Source organism: Talpa occidentalis, unplaced genomic scaffold (assembly GCF_014898055.3).
Source record: "Talpa occidentalis isolate TD23 unplaced genomic scaffold, MPIMG_talOcc4v2.1 talOcc4.12, whole genome shotgun sequence".
In the NCBI taxonomy this organism is placed as follows: domain Eukaryota; kingdom Metazoa; phylum Chordata; class Mammalia; order Eulipotyphla; family Talpidae; genus Talpa; species Talpa occidentalis.
Genome location: NW_023601212.1, coordinates 98,264,206 through 98,287,984, shown reverse-complemented (window position 1 = coordinate 98,287,984; position 23,779 = coordinate 98,264,206). Strand labels below are relative to the sequence as shown.

The 23,779-nt window shown below is 52.1% G+C and overlaps 1 protein-coding gene across 7 annotated transcripts in view; it reads right to left on the bottom strand.

Moving 5' to 3' along the window:
• Positions 1-496: 496 nt before the first annotated feature.
• Positions 497-23,779, bottom strand: part of USP7 (ubiquitin specific peptidase 7) — a 52,680-nt gene continuing 29,397 nt past the window's right edge. For all 7 annotated transcript variants that reach the window (XM_037507619.2, XM_054693849.1, XM_054693852.1 and 4 more), the window contains 29 exons: positions 21,381-21,579; positions 19,629-19,767; positions 18,933-19,021; positions 16,615-16,723; positions 15,617-15,747; positions 15,100-15,154; positions 14,059-14,139; positions 13,883-13,973; positions 12,645-12,727; positions 12,053-12,162; positions 10,552-10,708; positions 9,113-9,257; positions 8,693-8,823; positions 7,765-7,899; positions 7,373-7,474; positions 7,123-7,228; positions 6,473-6,565; positions 6,316-6,383; positions 5,942-6,042; positions 4,988-5,141; positions 4,499-4,566; positions 3,964-4,072; positions 3,799-3,876; positions 2,954-3,054; positions 2,182-2,281; positions 1,541-1,660; positions 1,335-1,406; positions 1,141-1,231; positions 497-807 (listed from right to left, as the gene is read on the bottom strand). In XM_037507619.2, coding sequence (XP_037363516.1) covers positions 701-807; positions 1,141-1,231; positions 1,335-1,406; positions 1,541-1,660; positions 2,182-2,281; positions 2,954-3,054; positions 3,799-3,876; positions 3,964-4,072; positions 4,499-4,566; positions 4,988-5,141; positions 5,942-6,042; positions 6,316-6,383; positions 6,473-6,565; positions 7,123-7,228; positions 7,373-7,474; positions 7,765-7,899; positions 8,693-8,823; positions 9,113-9,257; positions 10,552-10,708; positions 12,053-12,162; positions 12,645-12,727; positions 13,883-13,973; positions 14,059-14,139; positions 15,100-15,154; positions 15,617-15,747; positions 16,615-16,723; positions 18,933-19,021; positions 19,629-19,767; positions 21,381-21,579 — 3,125 coding nt within the window. In that variant the 3' untranslated portion in view covers positions 497-700. The remainder of the gene's footprint in view (positions 808-1,140; positions 1,232-1,334; positions 1,407-1,540; positions 1,661-2,181; positions 2,282-2,953; positions 3,055-3,798; positions 3,877-3,963; positions 4,073-4,498; positions 4,567-4,987; positions 5,142-5,941; positions 6,043-6,315; positions 6,384-6,472; positions 6,566-7,122; positions 7,229-7,372; positions 7,475-7,764; positions 7,900-8,692; positions 8,824-9,112; positions 9,258-10,551; positions 10,709-12,052; positions 12,163-12,644; positions 12,728-13,882; positions 13,974-14,058; positions 14,140-15,099; positions 15,155-15,616; positions 15,748-16,614; positions 16,724-18,932; positions 19,022-19,628; positions 19,768-21,380; positions 21,580-23,779) is intronic.

The window sequence follows — 23,779 nt, the reverse complement described above, 5'->3', positions numbered from 1 at the left end:
TGCTTTCACCTGCCCTGCGTGAGCTGCGAGCCGGGGTACGCCTCCTCTGCACTGACAGTGCCCCCGCTTCGCGCACAGGCCCCGGCGGCTGTCGGGACCGTGGTCAGCACGTCCGCTCTGCAAACGGGCTGCAGGCCGTGGCGGCTGGCGGCAGGAGAGCCGGGCAGCTGAGGACCGAGGAAGGGGCGACAGGACACGCGGTGAAGAAAGAGCGCTATTTATTAGGTTGTGAGTTTCCGTTTCGCCTTTACAGATGCACAGAAGGTCATTTAAAGTATAACTGAGGGAAATACGTCAGACGAGCCTAAACGTAAGACTTACTAGCTGCAGGGCTGGTGACCGGGACCCCAGGGAGCAGCCAGGCCGCTTGTGCCAACTAGAACAGACGAGACCCCTTCCGCCCACAGGTGACCCGCGTGCCACTAACCTCGGCCTCCCCCGCTTGCCGACGGTTGCCGTGCCCTGCGGTCACCATGAAATAACTCTCATTGGCATCCAAGCTTTATAAAAACACCTTCATTTTGCTCAAAAAGGACAGTCAATAGATACAGAGAAGCCAAACTGAACAGCCTCAACAAAATAAAATTAACATCAGCAGCAAATCCTCTTGCTGGAGACCGGCTAGAGCGCAGTGTCCACAGTTCTGGCTGTTAAAAGGGCCGCACCACACACTGTCCCTCGCCTCGCACACGGGGAGGAGTCAGTTATGGATTTTAATGGCCTTTTCAAGGTAAGTGTAGCGACTCCTCTTTGGGGCTTTGTTGAAGTGGTCGAGCCCCAGCCAAGGCCGAGGATGAGACATGTTACCTGGCGGGGAGAGAGAAACCTGAGACACGGCGGCCCCCAGAGCCCTGCCCACGTAGCCGCCCGCAGCCATGAGGGCCAGCGCCTGAGCCTCGCGCCCCAAGACTCAGCATCCCGGGGCCCTCTACCATCCCGGCCCCTGTAAGCCGCCACCGCAGCCGGACTGAGCGCGTCGACCCTCCCCAGAACCCACGGCGCGCTGCAGCAGGGGGACGGCCGCCGGCCCACGGTGGGAACGGGAGCACTGGCCTCCAGCCCAGGGCCGCGGCCTCCCGCCTCTTACCATCAGCTGCTGAGAAGTGACCCCACGGTGAGGGGGACCGAGGAGGCTCTTACCAGGCTGAGGTTCAAAATCTTTCAAGTTTACTTCATACTCATCTTCATTGATGTACTGGTGTCGGCCCATCATCACAATGGCGAACTTAAACTAAAAGACAAGATGGGAGACTCCCTCGATGCTGCCTCTCAGCAGAAGTCCGGCCTCCCAGCCAACCCCACGCAGCCCGCCGGCGTGTCTGAGGCACGCGTACCTTTTCAAACTCCTTTTCCTGAATGTCCAGCAGACTTTGGATCCGCTTCATCACTTCTCTGAAATGCTCGCCCTGCAACGGCAAGGATGGTGCCCGCGCTGCTCACGCTCGCCTGCCGCTTGGGCCCAGGCAGCCGCCGGGCGGGCACCCGCCCCAGCCCAGAGTGACCCAAGCCGGCGCGGCAGGGCGAATGCCGCGGAACCCACCTGGTGTATCCTCAGCAAGAAAGGAACCCCAAATGTCCCAAACACCTCCTTGTGGAAATGCGCCACTGTGATCAGCATCTCATTCTCCTTGTCTATGTCCACCTGGTCCAAGGGGATCTCCTGGGGACACATTTAACACCTGGGTCAGTGCTGTCACTGCGGACAAACACCACGTCCGCTCCCGACTCGCAACTCCCACGGGCGGCCCGGTGCTCCTGCAGCTGAAGCCTGTCAGCAGGTATCTCAGCTTCTAGGCGAAGCTCGGGTTTGGGAGGCCACATGGAACGGCTCCAAAGCCAACAGGGACCACAGTTCTGACCAGTTTGCTCGGTGGCCCAGGCTCAAATTTCATTTCTAAGAACGAAAACCACAGGCTCCCCCCACGGGTCGGAGACCAACTGGGGGAGACGAAAAGGTGGCCACAGGGGCAGCGGTGGCTGCCCGGAATGTACGTAAAGACTGAGCTGCGGGCTCGAGGCCAGTCTCCTTTGTGTTTTATCACAATAAAACAATGAATTTTTCAACCTCCCTGAGAGGAAGAGTCACCCCCGGGACTCCGCCGACTGCCGGCACAAGAGCAGACAGCCTGCGGGCCGGGGCCTCTGCACCAACAGGCAGCGCCCCCCGCCGTGGCTCATTACCTCTATTCGAAACGTCCGACTCGTGGCAGGAGATAAACATTCTAATAGCTCATCTTCTTGATGCACACCAATAATTTTGTAGCTTACAATTTCTAGCAGCCTGAGGGACAAAACAAGGGGGGTGGGGGGAGAATGTGAAAAACTGACCACGGAGAGTCTTCTAGAAACGCGATCGAGGTGCGCAGGTGTGCGGGGCCCAGAGGCACCAGCTGGGAGGCTAGTCTGCAGGGAACGCCTGACGCTGGCCTCCGAGGGCCTGGAGTGCTTGGGGGGAGGCGGAGGCAAAGGGAGTCTGAACTGGGTTTCCGCCAAGCCAGGCGGGCCGTGTGACTGTGTCCTCAGGTTCGCTCGGACGAGAGGTCGCGTTCTTTCACCAGTATCGCCCGGCAAGCACTCTGGGAAGCTGCGCCCAGGGCGGCTCTGCCCTGGCAGCCGTGTCAGGCAGCAACAGGCACCGAGTCCACACTGCCAGGCGGAGGCGGCATCCCCTCGGCCTCACGGTGCCGGCCGAGGGAGAAGAGGCCACTTCTCAAATGCAAGCAGGGCAGCCTCCCGAGCCTCAGCCCTCCCCTCTGCCCCGCTGTGTCTTGGCCGGGCGCTGCCTCCCGACTCTGATGAAGAGCCAGAGGTAAGGAGGGGACAAGGGAAACGTGGCTCGGTTGAGGAACCTAAGCGGCTGAGAGGGAGGGGCAGCAAGGAGCCTGGCGCGGCTTCCAGCTAGGAGACTGGCCCACAGGCACCGCCGAGGGGCCTGTCCAGCCCCTGTACTTGCCTAAGTTTCCCTGACGCCTTCTCCCCCAGCTCCACAGCCTTCTTGCACTCCTCCAGCAGGTCCCGGACACACCCGTGCTTGTCTGGGTATAGTGTTATTTCCTGAGGAATGACAGGAGAGAACAAACGCTCAAAAAGACACCCAGGGCTGCCATGATAAACTACTCTGCTTGCAGAGAAAAACCAACCACAGTAATTATTCCCAACCGTCCCCCCCAGCCCCACGGCCATGGCCTGCAACCCCCAGGACCGAGCCGAGTTCAGAAATGCCACTTGGAAGCAAAAAGCCTGTGATTCACGCAAGTGTCCCGAAGGGTCAGGCGGGGCCTTCCCCAACCCCAACCACGTGACGGCGAGGGCTCTGTGGGGGAGGCCCAGCTCGCCCACCAGGTAGGGATATTTTTGGCCTGCGTCTCAAATTCTCCCTCCATTCTGGAAAGGTGGGAGGCTCAGGGTACAAGCAGTCAGACTTTTTCTAGAAGAACCATGCAGAAGTGCGGCTGGACCCGTGACTGGAGTGGCCGTGAGCAGTAACCTGGGAGGTGTCCGCACTATACAGACGTCTGGCCAGGGCAGTTCTGCCCCAGGCCAAGCAGCAAGGCAGGAGCTGCCAGGTCTCCCGCTGGTAAAAGCAGGGTCGCTGGGGTCTTGGTTACGCAGCCCCCAGACCGCAGAGGTGGTGCAGGCAGGAAGCAGGCAGACTGCGTCAGGGCCCAGGAGCCCGTACTGGGACTCAGGGACACTAACGTGTTGTCCCCTCATCTTGCTGCTCAAGTTTTCGAGGTCTGGGAAGAGAGAAACCACCACCAAGCTCCAAAAAAATTCCTATCATTAAAAAGCACTTACCTCTTCCCTAAATTGGCTGTTTAACCATATACACTTAAAACTCCTCCTGTTTTCAAAGTCTGTGATCTTCATCTTGAGCTGTTGAGAGAAGAGACGGGCTGCACACCGGCTCCCACAGGCCCCGCGTCCTCCCGCGGCCACAGGGCCAGCAATTTGGACCCATACCTGCTGATAGTAGAGTTTCTTGGGCTGTCTAGGCTTGAAGAATTGTAGAAGGTCTCGTAGCGTGCCTTCGTAATTATGTCTAAGAGGATTCCCTGGCCCATCCCTGTAACTACACCGGAAAGAGCACAGAAATCAACACCCTGCCCCGTGTGCCTAGGACAGATGCCCACGAGCTGCACGCGGAAGCAACCGCCAGCCTCACACCCAGCCTCGCAGTGTGACCTGGTCCAGGCCGTGCCCTAACCCGCCGAGTCCCCAGGCGGCTGCCCCAAGGGTGACCCAGCACAGAGAGCCTTGCGGGGATGCCCAGCGGGTGGGCTGACGAGGGAGCCAAGCCAGCCTGGTTTGGCCAGGGCTGTTGGTGACTGGGGCGCCTGGAGCAGTGTGGGAGACGACGTGACAAGTCTACATCTGAAACTAGGGGACGGCACGGCGGGTGAAGTGGCTGCGTACTGAGGACAGCCAATTCCAAACGCCTGGGCAGCCGATGGCAGAGAGCAGATGCCGGGAGCGCCTGTGAGCGGGGTGGGCTTACCCTTGAGACTTGAAAAACTGCAGCAACATGGGGTCGGTGTTCAGCCGCTGCGCAACTGTCTTTGCGACCTGGGAAGGGAGGGAGCGGAAGTCAGAAGGGAACTGAAATCTGCGTATAGCCTTTATCACTCAGCACTCCAGCCGCTCACAGAGAGGCCAGCAGGCCGCACCCGCGCCACAGGGGAATACTGCTGGACGGAGCCAGCTCCCCGGCGCCAGCAGCCTGTCTGCTGAAAGGACTTTTTAAAGGAGTTTTTTTTTTTTAAATCACTGTAAAGATGAAGTCTATAGATTTTTATATTTTCTGATTGTTTGGCAGGGGGGGGTTTCCCCTTCGGTATGTAATTATTGGAGCCAAGTTACTGCTGAAACCATGACCTCTTAAGCCAAATTATACCAGGAATAGAGAGGATTGTGAGAGAAGCAATTTTCAAAAGGACTCAGTCTTTCTGATGTGAGATCTGAAGAGAAAAGAGCACTTTTCAAATACCTGAAAATAATTCATTCTATTTGATAATGTAACCACAAATCCAGGATCATTAGGGATTGTTTTATCACAGAAAATGACATCCACACGGTGGTAGAGGTCTCTGAAATATTCCTTTGCGGTGGGCAGTTCACTGTTATCATTTTCGGGGTCATCCCTGGGAGGAAAAAAAAAGAATTTGCAGACTGAATCACAGGGCGGGCCGGCAACCAGGGGCAGCTGATGGCACCATCGAGGCTGATGGGCGCAGCCATGACCCCAGGCTCCCGTTCCCAGGTGCCGGCAGCCCCTCGCACCCTGTCAACCGGGACAAGAAGAGAGACAACCCTGCGCCCGGGCTGTGCCCTGGACTCCCAGTCTTCATCTCGACACAGAAACAAACAAAAGGGCTGGGCCCACGCCGGCAGGGCACCCTGTAACTGGAGCAGGAGGGGCAGACTCCAGCATCCGCGCTGAGGCAGGGGACCGAGGAGTCATTCAGCCTAGATAGTCCCTTTCCTGGGCCTCAAGAGCCTGCTCACCCCTGCCGGTGCCGCTGCACCCTGTGGGCTCTGCAACCTGTGTCCAGGTGTGCCCCGGCCAGGAGGCATCAAGAGCAAAGCCCTGGCAGGTACAACAGCAAGAGTTGAAGGCCAGACCCGCAGGGTTATGTGCAGATTTAACTTCTAAGGAATTTCATGGTTTAAGGGAAGGAAAACCCTTTTAGAATCCAGCAATGACTGCCACCGTGCCAAGAGTTCTCAACCTCACTGCAGACATTTTAAGGACACAGAAGCATGAAATGATGACAAGTTCATCGCCACTGACTCCAAAACGAGAGGCCACTTGTGCTAATACTCTAGGACGCTGCAGGAGAAACATCTCAGCACGCCTTGGGGTGTCGAGGGACAACTCTGCGTCCTCGCCTGGGGCTCCCGACACGAGGACAGAGTGAGCGCCCCGCTGGGAAGTACGTACTTCTGGAACACGATAATATCGCCATCCATTAGTTCATCCAGGGCTTTATCAAGAGACACATCATAGTCCTGAATTCTCTCTGTTAAATTCGGTTTAACTTCCTAGAGTCAAAGAAACGAAATGGTCACAATGCACCTTCGTCTGATGCCTGACAGGGCACTTCCTGGGAGTCCCAAACCAGCCCCGCTTTTCTAATAAGGTAATTACCGGCCCTAAATTGGTAAAGGTCACAAATCTACAATGTGATCCTCAACCCAACATCGCCCTGAGCCCCACCTAGTTGTAGACTTTACCCAGTGACAAATTTGGGGCTAACGAAACACCCCCCCCAGGCACCGAGGACATACAGATGAAGGGAAATGAGCCACGCAAACCTCATAGAGGATAAGGCTAGTATCCTGGATAAATCCTGCTCTGTCACACATAACCGGGAGCAAGTCACCTGGTTCAAGAAAAATGAGAAACCCAAATCTGTAACACACCGAGACTTCAGCGAAACTGATTTAAAAGCTGAGCACAGGGAGGACTTACGTATTTTGCAGGATATCGGGGTGTAGATATGCCCACAGTAATTCAAGCTCCGAGTTTTGGGATCATACATCTTCAGAAATAACATCACATCATCTGCCAAGTCGATGAACAGGTTTGGTTAGGGCCTGAACACGCCACATCATGCTTAAGAGACACTGACAGTGAGGGTGGCGGGCGCGGCAGCCTGAGCCGGGTGGGGCCCGCTCAAGAGGCTGGCGCTATGGCTGCGGCAACCAGAGGTAAGCTGATGTGGGGTGAGTCGAGGGACCCGAGGTCCTGCCCTGGTGCCAGCCTGCTGATGGCGAGTTGCCAGGGCAATGTAAGCTGCAGCTGCATCTCCGCAGCCACAGCGTGCAGATGAAGCAGTGTGCAGGCCCCTGGCCTCCGCCCGCAGAGAACGTGCAGCCCCCAAAGCATGGGGTGTTTACTCTCTGACCCTTGAGAGAAAGGCCACGGCCCCTGCACCCCCAAGGAGCAAGGGGGTCAGTCACACTGTTCCTCCTCCACATGGGGCTGCCCAGGAAGGCCCAGGGCTTTCACCAACAAGCCTGAAACCCTCAGGGAGTAGCAGGACGTCCAGGCAAGGGAGGTGCCATGCCCAGGAACTCGCCCATCGCTGCCCTCAGAGGGGGCCGGGGGCTGGCACTTACGATCCTTGTCAAACTTGGGCAACGTGGCTCCGCTGGCAGCCAGCTCTGGATCAACTGTTTCCAGGAATATTGTCCAAGGGTTCTCATTATCACTGAGTTCAATCATCTGTGCCCAAAAGAGATGCTGAATTTAGAAGATTCTAATGGCTAAGCAGGCGTGAAATCTATACTTGAGAACGGAGGAAAATGTCCAGCTGGGAGAAGCTGGCCCAAGGAGCTGGGCCGCAGCCGCCTGCATCGTGCCACCCACCGTCTTGTTGCCGTCAGCCTCGTTATCCAGCATCGCCGGCCGCTTGGTGCCGTTGCTCCGTGCTTGCATGGGCCACAATCGAATCTGATCTTGTGGAAACCCCTGGAAAAAAGTAAAATTAATTAAAACAACATCGGCTTGTGTTTCAGTTCTGCAGCGGCAATGAGGCTGCAGTAAGAAAACAGCACAAGCAGCCCCCTGCGGGTACGGGTGCGGCAGGAGACCCATCTGCAGGTCGCAGCCAGCTGGGGCTCAGACACGAAGGGTGTGTCAGAGAAGGGGGTCGGTCGTGTGCCTCACAGCAACCCGGGGGGGGGGGGGGGGGCTGGGGGTGCGGCGCACGAAGGCGCCCGTCCTGCATGGCCAAGCCAGTGCGGTGAGCAGGCACTCACCATGGTCTGGGAGAGGTTCTGAACAAACTCAGCCAGCGAGGAGTTCTTCAGCACTTTGAACACGGTGTACTTCACCTTCTCTTCATCGTACATGTCATTCCCTTGGTGGCCACAAAACTGGTCCTCCGCCACGATCTGAAAACATTCACACCGACACACAAGTTCGCATGGTGCATGAACAAAGTCTACCCCGCTGGTCACGTCTAGGTTTAGGCACATAAAAAGCAACCAGCCAGCCACTCAGGTCAATGGCCTTTTCCTAGAAAATCCAAGAAGAGTGACCGATGACCAAGGAGACTAACCCAGGTATTTTTTTCAGAAAAGACACAACCTTTAATGGGATTGCTCTTAACTCATCCACAAGCACTGGCCGTGAGCTACAAGTGGGGTGGTCTCCAAATACCATAAAGTAGAGGTGCACAGTGGGCCTCTCTTTTCCATGCCGTCAGTTTGTTAGAACCAATGCCTCCTTTGTTTCCTAACACTGCGAGTGAATTATGAACCGCAACCTGGACAGGCACCTCCCCGGGCGCCCCCGCCCCGCTGTTGCTTCCTCCTGTCCGTGTCTGTGTCCTGCTTTCCGGGGACTCGGCCCTCCCTCCTGTGCACTCTTCTGCCGGTCCTGGGGGCCCCTGCATCTCTCCTCCCCTCTGCACTCAGAGGCACGCGCCACACACAGGCGGCAGCCGCTGCCGGATGACCTCAGCGCTTCTCCACCCAGTCTTTACCCTGAGCTGGGGCGTGTTTCCCAGACGGTCAGGGCCTGACCTGACTGTGAGTGGAAAGCACTCAAGGAGTTGCCCAGGAACGATGGGAGCAAGCCCGAGTCGACCAACAGCGCCTCTAGAACAAGGCCAGGCCGGGCCAGGCGTGTGGAGCAGGCTCCCAGCTGACCCCGGACCCCGCCCCCAGGGCCCAGGAGGCTGACCTGCACTTGCATGTAGAGGTGGGCTTCCTGCCGCTCCTTCCGCTTCTGAGCCTCGATCCTCTTCTCCTCTTGTAATCGTTCCACCAACTGCTGAGGAATATCGTGGTCGGTGACGGCTTGTAAGACTTCACCTGCAGGACAAATGCACCTTCTTTTGCCTTTGCCCAGGGTGGACTTGCCTCCCCGCCGGGGAAGGCCTCAATTGTCCATCACCACCAACAGACTCCTCTCTTACAGAAAAACCACTCGGGAGCATGAAGCTACACGAAAGCCCAAGCCCATCCTAGCCTGCTTCTGATGCTGGAAGGCAGGACGGGAGACGTGTCTGGACAGGTGGCGCGCCTGGGCCCACTCTGCGGGCTGAGAGCCCCAGGCGCTGGGAGACTTGGGAGACGGGAAGAACAGAAACTGGCCACTCACTCAGCTTTGACTCCCTGATATAAACCAACATGTAGGCGTTGGTGCAGTGGCGCACGGAGAGATCGTCATCGTGGCCCCCGTAGTTGTGCTCGATGGCTTCCTCCTTCGTACACCTCGATACCACGTCATCGTCAAATTTACACCACTGCAGAGGAGAGCCGGGAGACATCAGAGGCGGAGCTAAGAAGCACGCACGGGTATTCTAAAATACCTGATGTGATAAGGCCTGGCCCTGCCTCAGAGACTCGTCAGAACTTCCCCTTTCCTCACTCAATGGTCTGGGGAAATTGCTAGCGTTCATCCATGGGCAATTTTGTAATCTACTGAAATAGCTCATCATCTTCTTTTTTTAAAAAAAAAAAGATTTATTCATTTATGCATACAAGAGCTGGGGCATAGGCCAGAGATGCGGGGGGTGAGAGGATTCACCAGAGACACCAGAGTGGGGAACAGAACAGGCAGATTGACCCAAGTACACTGCTGAGGGGAGCAGCGGGAGAGCCAGGAGAGGTCTGTTGTGCCATGTGGGTTGCTCCCTGGCTGGCCAGGAATCAAACCCGCGCTGCAGTGGCTGCGGATTGCTTCATAGATTGCGTCTTAACCCTTGCGCCAACAGGGAGGCCCTCAAATAGCTCATTTTCAACTTAGGGTCCAATCTCCTGAAACTACCGACTTTTTACAGAATTAAAGAAGCCAGTAGTATTGAGATTCCTTTTTTTAAGGATTTATTTTTATTCATTTACGCATACAAGAACTGGGGTGTAGGCCAGTGGTGCAGGGTGTGAGAGGATTCACCAGAGGCAGAGGGGGAGCAGAACAGGTGGAGCTCCTGAAACACACTGCTGAGGGGAGCAGCTGGGAGACAGGAGAGGTTTGCTGCGCCATGTGGGTCACCTCCCTGGCTGGGGATCAAACTCAGGCCACAGTGGCTGCCAAAAGCTTGATAGCACTGAGACTTTAACCCTTACCCCACACCAGGGAGGCCCAGAATTGGGATCCTATGGTGTGGTTATCAAAGTGACCAGGCCCTCTTATCCCACCCGGTGACATCAGGTCCCGACAGCAGGCTCCCCTGGATGAAAACCCCACACAGAGATGTAGGCGAACAGGCAGGGGAAGCATTCTACAGCTGGGGGAAGTGCAGAGTGACTTCTAGCCCGCGCTGCCCCCCACCAGGCCATGGAAGACCATGCTGCTATTAGCCTTAGTGGGAGATCCGTGCCTCACACTAGCCAGAAGGGATTCTCTAAGGTCCAGCACTCAGTGCTGACAAAGAGATGCACAAGAGCAACCATGAACCCACTCTTCATCTTAAAAGCACCAGCAATGAACACACATCGAAACACCAGAGCCAGGAAGGACCCCGCAGCCAGCAAGCCCACCCAGCTGAAACGGCTGCAGTCCCCACTCAGGGTCCCCCCGCCACCTCCCACACTTACTTTGCCATCCCCTTTGGGATTTAGATAAACCACGTAGTGTCCACCATGATTATCTCCACTGTGGACCAGGACTGCATGAAGAATATAATTTGCAGGGTCCTTAGGATCTGTTTTTTGCAAAAATTCATCGAGTGGTAACTGTTCAGGGAACTCAAACCTATTTAGAAACATTAAAAAAACAAAAATCCAGGTTTTAGTCACATGTGACATGTTTCATCACTGGGTTTTATTTGTTGTTAGATCTCTAATTTATTGGCTTTTCTTGATTTGGAAAGGGAAGTCTGATGTACTACTACTAAGGCAGCTGCAACTTACTAGAACAAATATTTCTGCATCTACTAGTACAAGACTTAAAGCCAGATATGAGAAAACGCCTTCAACACTGAGATACCTAACAACTTCAAATTCAACGCTATGACGCGAGTCAGTGTTACAGCCCGTGTACACTGTGGGCAGTTCCGGGTGATTCTGATGGTCCAGGGCTTAGGCCACTGCAGGTTTGAGAAATACACAAATTTGTAAAAAATCAAATTTGGGGAAGGAAGACACATGGAAAGGAAACTCCGCAGTGTGATTTCCTAAGACATCCCGAACCTGACCTGTATTTAAATTATGGGCTCCATAAATATTTCAATTACATGGTGGAAACCCATGAAGAGGAAGTAAGTCAGGGGAGGCCTGCAGTGCAGACAGAGCCAGTGCCCACGTGGCGCTCAGGAATCCTGGCCCAGCATTGCCAAATGTTCTAAATTCCTAAAAGATGCCACAGACCGAGACTTCAACGTGAAATCTCGTGATTTTTTAAAATGTTAGGGACTAATTCCAATGAAAACAAGGTGAGGAACCAACAAAACACATCTGCAGAATGGATTTAGTCTGCAGGTTGCTGGTCGTGATTGGTAGACAGTTTCTGACATAAAAGACAAAAGACAAAGGACGAGCAGAGGCCCAACCTGCGGTGTGTCACCTGGCTGGCTGGGCCAGGCCGCGCTCTCCCTCAAGTCTGAAGGGAGACTGAGCAACCTCTATCTATCCTGTCAAAGCTGGGGCTCAAAGTAAACAGGAGAGAAAGCTAGTGGCAGACACCTGGGACGGGGCACACGAGCCCCACTGCTTCTGCATTCTTGGAAATTCTAACACCTTCTAGAGTCAACATCAATAGAAACTACAAAATACCGGAGAATCCTATTTAAATAGGATCTATCATGGAATTCCATTTCGGAGGTAACGTGTACATTCCAGCCAAGACCACACTGACTGGAAATCCTGAGGACGGCTGACCCAGAGGAGCCGCAAGAGCTCCGCCTGCAGGAACCCTAACCTGCCACAGAATCCGGAACCTCTTGGGTGAAGCGACCCCTGTAGCATTACAGTGCTGACACCTGGGCAAGAGGGAAACCTCAATAAATCAGAGACGCCCTTAAACTCCAAAGACTCCACAGAGCACCGACTACCCCGCCCAGGACGACGGGGACCTGAGGTCCAGCCCACAACAGCTCACCTGTCGTTGATCTTGATGTTTTGGTCCGTCTGAGGGTCATACATAAACCTCATCAGCTGCAGATGTAACACTGGTGGCAGCGTCAGGAATTTCACTCCTTTCTCTGCTTCCTGAATGACAAGGAAGAAGCGCTGCTTTCCTCTGCCTGACACCCAGCAAGGAAGGCAATAGTTTTTCTGCTGCCCGGTAGGGACTTTGGTGGGGGAGGCAGGGGTAGAGGCTCCATCTGGTGCCTTTCAAAGGTTCTGATTGGATCAGTATCTGGGCTGCCATTAACAGAACTGCTACAGCAGCCTGTGTGAGAAATCTCTACTCCGGACTTTATCATCTAGTCCAGCAGCAGGGCGTGGTGAGGTGGAGTAAGACTGGCCACTGGGGGCCACACCACAGTCATTAACAAGTAGGAAACACAGCTATGGCAGCAGCAACACACTCAGAGCTCTCTGAGATAGAACAGCCTGACGAGAAATAACATCCTTGTAAGTTCTCAATACCAGCAGCAGGTGAAAAAAAGGCACGAGTGGGTCTTTAAAGGACAACCATGCAAAGAAAGGGCAGCGCGGCAGGGGACGGCAGCACAGGCGCCCGGTACCTGCAGGCCGTGCTCCCCGGCGTCGTACTTGTTGTCCCCGTCCAGCTGCTCGACTGCCACATAGTCCACGAAGGATTCAAAGACTTTAAAGAGAAAGAGGAAAAAAGTCAACACCAGTGGCCACTAGAGCTCTGAGGATGACATGGCCGCCCAGCTCTGGAGCGGGACACAGGGCGGAGAGACCAGCTCTGAGCAAGGACTCAGTCTCCACCCAAACTGTCGAATGCGCCAAGTCCCCTCCAGGGCGCCAGCAAAGAGGTGACCACTCTAAGGATACCAGGGGCCACAAATGGCAACATGGGAGTTGACGTTTTAACGACTTTAACAGAATCAAATAACAATCAAGTACAAGTTCTGTCCAGACGCGTGTGACAGAGCTACAGTCATGAAGACCATGTGAGAGCGGACCCACGGCTGGAGGGAGGGGGCGGCTGTGGACTCGCCAGGGCCGAGGGGCTAGCGTGACAGCTGCTAACACTGACTGCACCGATGAGTGAAATTTGCCAGAAGAAGTGGTTTTCTCACACAGGCACCGAAAACAATGTGAGTGAGAGAGAGAGAGAGAGAGAGAGAGAGAGAGAGAGAGAGAGAGATGTGAGGTGACAGATGTGTTCACGGACTGGATGAGGAGTCCTTTCCGATGCGGGTATCACTGTAAATACCACGACTTCATTGGGTGTACCTCAGTAAAGCTGGGGGGCAACAGGGTGTCAGTGGTGCACACGCAGACAAAGGAAGAGCTCTGACAGGCCGCTACACGGGCACCGGGAGTGCGCAGGAGGGTCGAGGAGCCGCATGCCCGATAACCTCGACCCCCAAACCACACAAGTATGAAGAAAAGGCGGCTCCGTAAAGAGACGATATATTCAAAGCAATAAAAATGCTACAAAGCAATGAATCAAGCGATTGGTAGGTGCAGTATGAACGACTCCCGTGGATACAGGGTTGAGCAAAAGAAAGGCGAGACGGGCCACACCCCAGCTATTCCTCCACACGAACATTTAAAATTACAAACATTAGAAGCCCCACTCGTGGTTTCCTGAGGCGGGGCTTGAGGGGCATGGGCAACGCTTCTACTTCTTCACTGGCTGGGTTCACCCGAGGGAACTGTTCATTTGTGATCTGAGCAATGTTCTGTCTCTAGCCCAAATTTCAGTAAAGATCACCGGTGTAAATGAGACACTAACCCCAATCAGGAAGTTATCAAGAGGGTGTGCCAGTGTACACAGAGAACTTACTGTTTTTCTTTCCTTTTATACTTAGTTGAATGTCATAATAATCTTCTCTTCTATCAGACCGATAGTCTACTTCTTTACACTGGATGTAAGACTAAAACAAGGAAAACAAGGTGGCTGAGTATCAACAGGCAGACACCAGCACAGCCCATCTCTGTACCCCCAGCGCCGGCACATACCACCATCTTGCCCCTGAACAGCTTGGGGATGGTGCCCTCCACACACGTGCCCTTCATCTTGTTCTCCACGTTATCCAGCAACTGAAAGAGAAAATGTTGGTTTTAAGCAAACTTTAGGCTGAGCGTTTCAAGTCATTTGAAACTTGACAAGGAAATTTCAATGCTCAAAGAAATGCTAGACTATAAATATTATGACCTTTGGCATGCAATTATCAAAAACATACAAAATCTTCTTCCTTGCTTGGATATTTACAAAAATATCTACATGCAACAGTTGAGATTAACCCTTTACACAGCCTTTGGAATGAATTAGTAATCTGTAGTGCCTTTAGAAGCATTTTTTATATTCATTTTTACCTCTGTGGAAAAGCATGTAAATTGATCACTAAACTTAACTCGTATTGGTCCACACCAAGAGATTAATGAGGTTGAGCCTGTCAACAGGATTGACTGGTTTGTCCATGGATATTTAATGAACTGGATTCAATCCAGCTAGTGCTGCAAAAAAGAAAACACACCTTGCCCAGCCAATCACCTTGAATCGCCATTGTGTGTGTGTGCACGTGTGTGTGTACGTGTACGCACGTCTTTCATCACAACTGCAAGAACGGTAATTCGCTAGTAACTAAAGACAGTTCTGAGGAGAATCACCCACATACTTCTGTGTAAAGGAGGGGTCTGCCAAGCTACAGAAGTCACTGCTCTAGATGGAATGAGGAGAGCGACCTACGCCAATCTGTGGCTTTTTGACTAATAACTCGGGCAGATGTAACAAATCAACAAATTGGGCTTATATTACCTACTACTATTTAAATTCAAACTTCCTCTTCACATTACACTTTTCAAATATTTTTTTTGTCTTTCATTTCTCCCTGGCTTTTATACTACACAGATACTACATTTTATTTCTAGCCTGGTTTTGGGCATATTTGAATTAGGATGATGTGAAGTAGGGCTAAGGTTTTACTCGGTGTAACAGCTTCTGAGAGTGCTTCGAAATATTAAATGTAAAGTAGTAAACAATTGTAGTTTGGAACTTACCACTCGACACAGCTCTTGAACATCATGTTGCATGAAGCTATCTAAAGTTTCCCACCTTAGAAAGATAAAATGAACATTTATATTTCAACTTTCAAATTCAAGTTAATTAAAAAGCAACTTAAAAAAAAAAACTATACTGTGTATCATCAGCCATTTATTTAAAATTTATTTTTGGAGATTGTAATTCCAAGATAAACGGAATTTTAATAGGACAACAAAATGGTCACAACTTTTAATTTAAAACTTCTGAAATCTCACTGCAAGAGCAGGTGGTGTTTGCTCGAGTAAACAAAAATTCATTTGACAGCTATACATGTCCTTTTTTAGCAAGTAAAACTTTCTGGTGGCAAATTATTTCCTAGGCAAAGTGCTAACACAAAGCCGCTGTTTCCAAAGAGATGGGACATGACACGGCGCCGCCAGCGGCAACACGGGGGGACCCGCGCTACGCTGCCTCCAGCTCCTCGGTGCCGCTGTCCAGCGTGGAGACACAGGCAGGGCAGCAGCGGGGACGTACCCGAATGACTTTGTCAGTTTCTTCGTTCCCACCGGCTTATCGCTGTGCTGTAACTCGTAGAACACTCTTTGTAAAGCTAAAGGGACGCTTTTGGATGAATCATCGCCCTCTGTTGGCATCATGTAAACAGCCTAAAAGAATTGATTCAGAAATAAAAATAGAATCTTATGGGAAAGCTTCACTTCTAATATCCCAGTGCTACGGCAGTGGCTAGGGTTTTCACCTATCCCAGGTTGTAAGTCAAAGTCTGTTTGTTTTCAAACCATGAAAGTCTTTACGGACTTTTATTTGGGAAATAAAGTATTTTAGAAGTTATCTGTAGTTCCCCATCCAAAGAGAACCACTTTCATTTCATACTTCTTGGAGCAACATTTTTAAATGAATATTACTTTCTAACAAAAAGTTTGATGAAAACTTGAATGTGACTGAAGTGGCCACGTCCAGCCACCCCCCTCACGGCAGGCCCCTCTTGGGTGGCCAGCGCTGTCTGGCAGGGGAGCACAGCGGCACTGGGAGGCCAGCAGATCAGCCATGTCCCCCACCAGGAGGGCAGTGGCCCCTGCTTCTCCACATGTGCACGCGGTGTTCCTGGAACCCAAATGGCGGTCCACGCGGGGTCAAGGGCTCTACTGTCTGTCTCGGTATTCTGACGGGAGTAAGTAGTCTCTATAAGAAGTGAAAATGAAGACTTGACAGCCAATGCTTTTTCAACTAGTTGATTTTGATACAAAACTTTTCAAATGTTGCTGCTGAAGGCTCTCATGTATTTTTTTTAACCTTTATTATTTCTGGCGCAATTCAGGTTAAGGCTAATAGCTGCAGTCAATGTCCAGCACCAGGTCCTGACTGCCCAAGCACCAAGGAGTCCAGATGGTAAGGAGGGGCCCTTTCTGAGCAGAGCTCTGTGCCCCAGGAAGAGACATGGCAAAGCCTGGCCCTGAACACGTGAGAGAAAGGGGTGGGTGGAAGGTCGAGGGAGAGAAATACCATCCATTTACCTTTCGCAGTTGATTTGTGAAAAATAAAGTCTGCAGCAGGCTGTTCATGTAACAAGTCGCTCCCTGATTCTTTAAACCGACATAGCCCGTGTGCTTCTTTGAATCCCACCTACAAGATCAGTTCGAGGTTGAGGGAAAACTGCACAGGACAGCTCCTTGCTCCTGCAGTGTGAGTGGAGCGTGGTGGCTGACACCTGACTGCTGTGCATGGCCCCTCTCCCCACCAGCCTGACACCCCTCCAGGCTAGTGACCATCGCTGGCCTGGGGCACCGAGGAAAGCACGGCCAGGAGCGCTCATCACCAGCTCCCTGTGGCGGTCACAGCGCTGCTCGCCGAGCGCGTCCACCGGTGCACACTCCAGAAGCAACTTAAGCCCACATCTGCTGACATCCACTTGGCCACCACTGACTACGGCGAGCCCTCAGGTGCTGACCCTGCTGCCTCCCTTGTCACACTGCTTCACCCTGTGGGTCTGGGTATGACATGCCCTTAGGTGCCAGGTGCAGAGAGCAGGAGAAGACGGTGAAATGCATCTTCTCTGTTGAGCCACACACACAGGAAAAGGCGGGCATGTACGTGGACCTGGCAAGTTTTACTCGAGACTCTGAAGCTACAGTCTTTCCACTTGATTCTATTGTGGTTTGGTGGGTTAGGGAAAAAGGCCAGAGTTAAGAGTCCCCATACTGCCCCCCCAGATACTAACAGGAAACAAGACAGAATGCCACTGGAAAGCAGAACCCCCATCTCCCTCTGCGCTGGATTCAGAGTCGTGGACAAGAACAACCACCCTCAGCAGACAACACTGGTGGAAACACTATTGCATGTTGTGGCCACCGGGAATGTGACCTGGGACTGGCCCGTGGCCTGGCAAATATACTCAGGTGTACGCACTGGCTCTGGTTAAAATGCACCTGTGTGGATGTAAATAATTTTAAAAATTGGCAAGAATCACAAGAATCCTCAATTACAGCCAGCTATTAAAAACTATAATTGGGGCCTCCCTGGTGGTGCAAGGGGTTAAATCTCAGCACTATCAAGCAAGCTATCTGCAGCCACTACAGCACGAGTTCAATCCCCAGCCAGGTAGCTACCCACATGGTGCAGCAGACCTCTCTTGTCTCCCTACCACTGCTCCCCTTAGCAGTGTTATTTCAGTAGAGCTGCCTGTTCTGCTCCCCACTCTCTGGTGAATCCTCTCACCCCCGGCACCTCTGGCCTACACCCCAGTTCTTGCGTGTGTGTGTGTGTGTGTGTGTATATATATATATATATATACACACACATATACATATATACATACATACATACATACATACATATATATATATATATGAAATCTTAAAAAAACACAAAACATAGTCATAAAGGTTTAGGTGCTAATGATACAACAGATTTTTGACAAGTTGAGACTGAACCAAAATGTTTTGACCCTGAAGACTCCAAAGCCCGATACACATTTTTAGTTAAAGACATGGGATCATAAACAATAGGTTTTGAAAATGGGGTGGGGAGAGGAACTACACAAATTTTAGAGACATAACTGTTTTTGCCCCTGATGCCCCAGTACCTGGGCTACCCTAGTGCTCTCTCCCCGCCCCACCCAGGTCAGCCTGGCACTTGTGCCAGAGCAGGGTGCCATGGATCCTGGTGGGCAGTAAGTGAGGCTGGGTGCCGGCTGCTTAGCGCCTCCCACCCCGAGCACAGCAGGGGACCTGCAGCCCTGCCGGAAGTCTGCTGGCCCACACACCTGCTCCCTATTTCCCATCTGCCCTTCACAAGTGCCTGGTGCTCCACCCAACCCCAGACTTGCCCACCAGTGTCTTTACTCCCTACTCCAGTTGCGTTGTCTCTCCTTGTTAACAAACAACCCCATCCCAAAATTCCTTAAGGCCAAACACATCCCATGGCGTCAGCACTCCGTGTCCAGTGGCAGAGCAGGTCCCCGCCTGAGCCCCCCATCGCCACACACTGGTGCACCTCCCAGTCGTTCAGCCTCTGCCCTCCTCAAAATCCAACCAGATGTGTCCCACTGTCACTGCTCAGCGCGGGTCCCAACAAGGCCACCCGACTAGTCGCTCCTTGCAGACAGAGCCAAGGGCAGTCCTGACCTAGCTGCACCCCGGGCACAGGGCCTTCGGGCAGACACTGCTCAGCAACGGACCGGGGGTGAGGCTGGCACGCGCCCCCTGTGCCACGTGGGCCCAGGAGCGAGCACAGGGGGTGAGGCCTGCTGGGTCCCCATCTGTCATAGGCAAGTGCATCTCGAAAGTCAGCACAGGACCTTTTGTTAATAGCGCCCAATTAAAGAAAAACTTACGCAACTCCATGGGGAGCATCTGCCTGTACAAAGACTTCAAAAGTAACTTTGTCATCATCTATAAATCCTTTCTCAGGATCAGTCACTTCCTATAAAAAAACGAGAATATTCATGTCAGTTATAGCAATTCAATTAAGAAAAGAGGGAATATTCAAGAACTGCCTAAGACACAAATGCTCACTCTAGCTCCCTGTACTTCACAGACTAAACTGCCACTAAATTCTGATTTCACTGCTTGCTCCTCTGGGAGAGGCTGAGGCTCTCCCAGGCAGGCAGCAGCATGACGGGAGGAAGCTGTGTGAAGGAAGAAAATGTGAGGTCCTCCAGCAGGGATGGCAGGAGCCCCCTTTCTAAAGCTTCCACTGGCGTCCCCTGTCCCAGCAGCCCAAGCGGACTTCTTGGGAATCCATTCAGTTACATGGCAACAGGCCAAGCTGGGGGAAGGCCCCAGAACCAGCATTATTTCTCTTAAGGGAAAGTCGATCTATCAGGAAAGCTATTAACTATGTCACTGTGTCTGGCAAGAGTGGAGACTGGCGTTCAGGTGCTGCTAAAACTGCTGGGAACACATTTGCACAGGCGCCCGTTTCCCTTCAGAAAACACACACTTGGATTCTAAAATGAACAGAAGGGTCTAAAGAGTAAATGAAGGAGGGAAGAAGCAATGACGCTTAGACTAAATATGAGGTTACTTACACTCCAGGCCATAAAATTGGAAAATCCCCAATCATTTTCTTTATGGAAGAACAAATGACTAATTCGACGGCTGAATGACTTCTCGTCATCTCTGTAGTTTATTATCTTGAGCACAGCTTGCGCGTGACAAGACCACGACCTGTCAAAGACAATAATCTAAGCCTCTTTGGACATTTAACGGATGTTTACACATTTTTAAAGGACACTAAAAACCAGCACACACGACGTGGCACTTGTGTTTTCTATTTCCTCTTTCTTCTCCCGGTGGCCAGGAGACAGAGGACTGCAAGGGTGTGGCGCGCCCCTTCACACGCACGGTCTAGAGCAAGAACGCGCGTTTTTTTAATTTCCAAAAGATTTTAAGTTTTTTTGTTTGCAACTATAAAACAGTTTCTAAGCTCTCAGCACTGGCCATAGCTCTAAGACTAAGGCCCAGACAACAGTCTAGTATTAGCACAGCGGAATGTAGGGCCCGCATTCATGACAAAGAAAGGGAACACGACAACGGTGCTGTTTCTCTACAGGAACAGACTTAAATATCTGGGCTTGAAAGGTATCACCAGTAACACGGGCCTCGCAGCGCCCCTGCCGTGGCCTCTGTGCACAGGGTGGGCGTGGGCCCCAAAGCCCACATAGGGGTGATGGCAGATGCGGCCGAGTATGGGGCAGACCACAAAGGGCCTTCGGATCAGTGTTTAAATGTTTTTAAAAACCAGAAAGACATCCCACTGTACCCTACTAAGGTCCGCAGTGAAGGGGAGTTACAAGGAAACCCCACAGCTGAACCAAGGTGCTTGCAGCCCTCGGGTGCCACACCTTCTGCCTGTGCAGGAGGATGACGCCAGGCAGAGCTCAGTCTCCCCAAGGCACTGTGAAGGCTGAAGCTGTCTATCAGACGCAAACACTCCCTCATCAAAGCAGATCACAGTGGGAAGGCAGGAAGAGAACCGTGGCCAAAGGTCCAGGCCTGGCCGTACTCTAAACTAACATGGCATTTCTTGAAACTGGATGGTGGCCCCTGGTGCTGTGATAGCACAGCCAGCGCCAGTGCCCTCGGAAGCAGAAGCCACAGGCCCACGGTGGCCCACTCGGGGGTGGCAGGCAGGCCGCGACAGATGGGCCACAAGGTGTTTCTGGGCCCTTCAAACACTCTGTCAACTGAGCTTCTGATCAATGCCAATCAGGAACAGTGACAGATTAGGAGGAAGAGCCAGAAGTTAAACTGATTTTGAGGTTAAATCAGTAAGTAGAAAATGTGAAGTCTCTAATATCTGGTTTCATCGAGAAAAAAAACTTTCCCCAATTTTAAGACATTTGTATGACTCTTTTTAGAAATTCCATGTATAAAAACTAACTGTCCTCCCCAGGAATCAGTCAACACACAGCGAGGCGGTGGCAGGGCCTGAGGAGACAGTCCCCCTGCGGTCCCTGCCACAGCCACCCCAGCCCCTCCCATGGTCAGCAAGTCCACACGGGCTCTGGTTCATGCCCCAGGGCTGCTTGCTTCTTTCACAGGGACTTCAGCTTTTCATTTCAAGAAAAATAGACAATTTTCTAGTTTGGCTAGAATTACCTACTAGTGAGTTTTATAGAGCGAAATGTATTTAATTTAAAATCAAAGAACTATGTGAAGGCAGCAAGGAAATTCAAAAAGAAATGCAAAATTCAAAGAGAGGCCGATCAAATTTGGCTTCCGATTAATGCACTGTAACTATTTGTGGGTTTGTAATTGCATCATTTAAACCGTCTTACGTGGAGTCAGATTCAGCATTGCACTGGAGAAAGAATCCTACGCTTTTTTGGTGTGGTCTGTCTGGATAAAAGCGTGGCATCACCATAATCTTCCATGGCAGATTTCGCACAAAACACGGAGGGCTAAGGACCGACTCACTCAGTCTGCTGAAGCGCTCGACAGTGAACTGGAAGGTGGCCTCGGAGCGCCAACTCGTGTCTGCAAGAAAACACCTTGTCAGTCACAAAGCCCGCTGGGAAACAGAACTAACAGACTTGGAATAAACTATTCTATAGCGCCGCAAACTAACGGCTACAACTGGAAAAGCAAACACACGTTTCCACCTTCTTAAAAACCACAATCGGTGAGGTGATAGTTTGTGTGTGAATGAGCCCTTCCCTATGAAATCCCAATCTCAGGGCTGACAACAGTCACATGCCTTCACTCCTGGAGTCAAGAGTTTGGTGGGTGAGACTGTCTATTCTACTCTCTCTCAATTCCCAAGTAATCCTCCGTGAGTGTAGAGACTTTCGAGAGAGTAAATCAAACAGCTCATGGAACATCTTTTCAAGGGCAGGACTTCTGGAGGGGAAAAAGGCTTGAGACTCAGGCTGCATCTAAAGGAGAGAGATGGAGGAGAGTGGAGAGCGATGACTGGGGGGCGTGGGGGGGCAGCCATGCCCACGGAAGCGCAGCCACTGAGAGGCAAGAAGACCGCTAGGAAGTTAGCCTAAAAATAAATGTCATTTGGATTAGTTCAGCGTTTTGTGAACTGCCAGACTGGACTCCCTAAAGGGAATGGGTTGTTTTTGTTTCTAAAGAAGCTGGTGCCCTCTTCAACATAAACAGCGTAAACTGTGTGAGTAAATTAAACAAGACTGGAGGCAAATTTGAAGGACCAGGCCCTCCACTGATCAAAAGCCAGGTGCTGACACAGTGCCTCTGAGACTCACCTAAAAAGCCACAATTTAGAGTTCCACCTTTTAATGACACTGTCAACCAGCTTTGACTAACCTTGGTGGTGTCGCTCCATGCTTCTCAAACACTCCCCGAGGGGACCCCTCCCACTCTGCTACTGACTCCTGCACCTTCACAGAGCAGCAGCCCAGAACACAGCAGCAGGGCCAACAGCGATGGGTTCTCTAAACACCCTCACTGCTCCTGTCTTCTTGCAGACTGGAGGGGACCAAGGACACACGTGGAAGAGCCACGGCCGACAGAACAACTGGCAGTGGTGTCTGGAAGGCTCCTCTGGGTTGGAATCCGTGCTATCCTGCCCCCAGGGCTGCTGAAGCACGGATGAGATGGGCCAGGGTGGGGTGGGGGTGGGGGTGTTCATTCATAAAAACACTCCCTCTCTTCTTCCCAGTCTCCAAACTTCACAGACACGACCCAGGGCTGAAACAGACTTTTCAGTGTCCAGAAACAGCCGGAGCGCGTGACTCTCTGCATTTGTTCTTGAGAAAACATGTCCATCGGTCCTCATGAGAGGGGGGTGGTCTTTACCAAAGAAAGAATGATCAAGGGCATGAGTGACAGCACCTCCCCTCCCGCCAGACAGTCCTCACCCCAGATGACATACGCGCAGCCCCACAAGGTCACAGAGCCCAGTGTGGATTACATGGGAGAGCACCGTGGGCTGATTGTAATCTCTTCCAGCAGGGGGTCTCTCTTCAATCCCCTCGGTGGGTAACAGTCTACCAAAAAGTAAGAAACTTTCTAGATAATGTCTAGAATAGTTCAGGACAAACAGGAGCCATTTTCTACTTACACACAAGTGACACCTGAGAGCAGCATTTAAACCCTGAAGTAGGCACTGCAGGGGCACTTATGCTATGCCCACTTTGCAGGACAGGAACGCAGGCTTCGCTGAGGATGTGTGGGCATTTTACAGAACGAGAGCTCACCCCAGAGGACTTCAGTAGCTAAGACCTGTTGACTCTGCTGCCTCTGGTTTGCACACTGCCACGGTCTGACTTCACACACCACAGAGCCCAGGCCGGCCCCGGCTCTCTGACAACTGGCCCACTTCATTTTCAGACACAACTAAGCTCTTTGCAGGATTAGATTTCTATACATACAAAATTTATAATAAAATACTTTTTTGTTCTTCGATCCCACGCTTTAGTCAAATTCCTTAATCATTAAAAATTAAATGGAACTCAGTCAGGTACTGAAGCCAATGCTATGGGAAGCCCTTGGGAGACAGAGAAAAGGTGCCGCACCTGGCGCCAGCCTGGCACACAGACGCAGCGCTCAGTTACCACACCAGGAATTACCTTCTAAAATAAGCAGATCAAAAAGTATGCGGGGCCTCCCTGGTGGCGCAGGCCGTTGAATGCAGCACTGTGAAGCTGTCCGCAGCCTCTGCAGAGCTGGTTCTATTCCCACCGGCCGCGGAGATACCCACATGGCACGG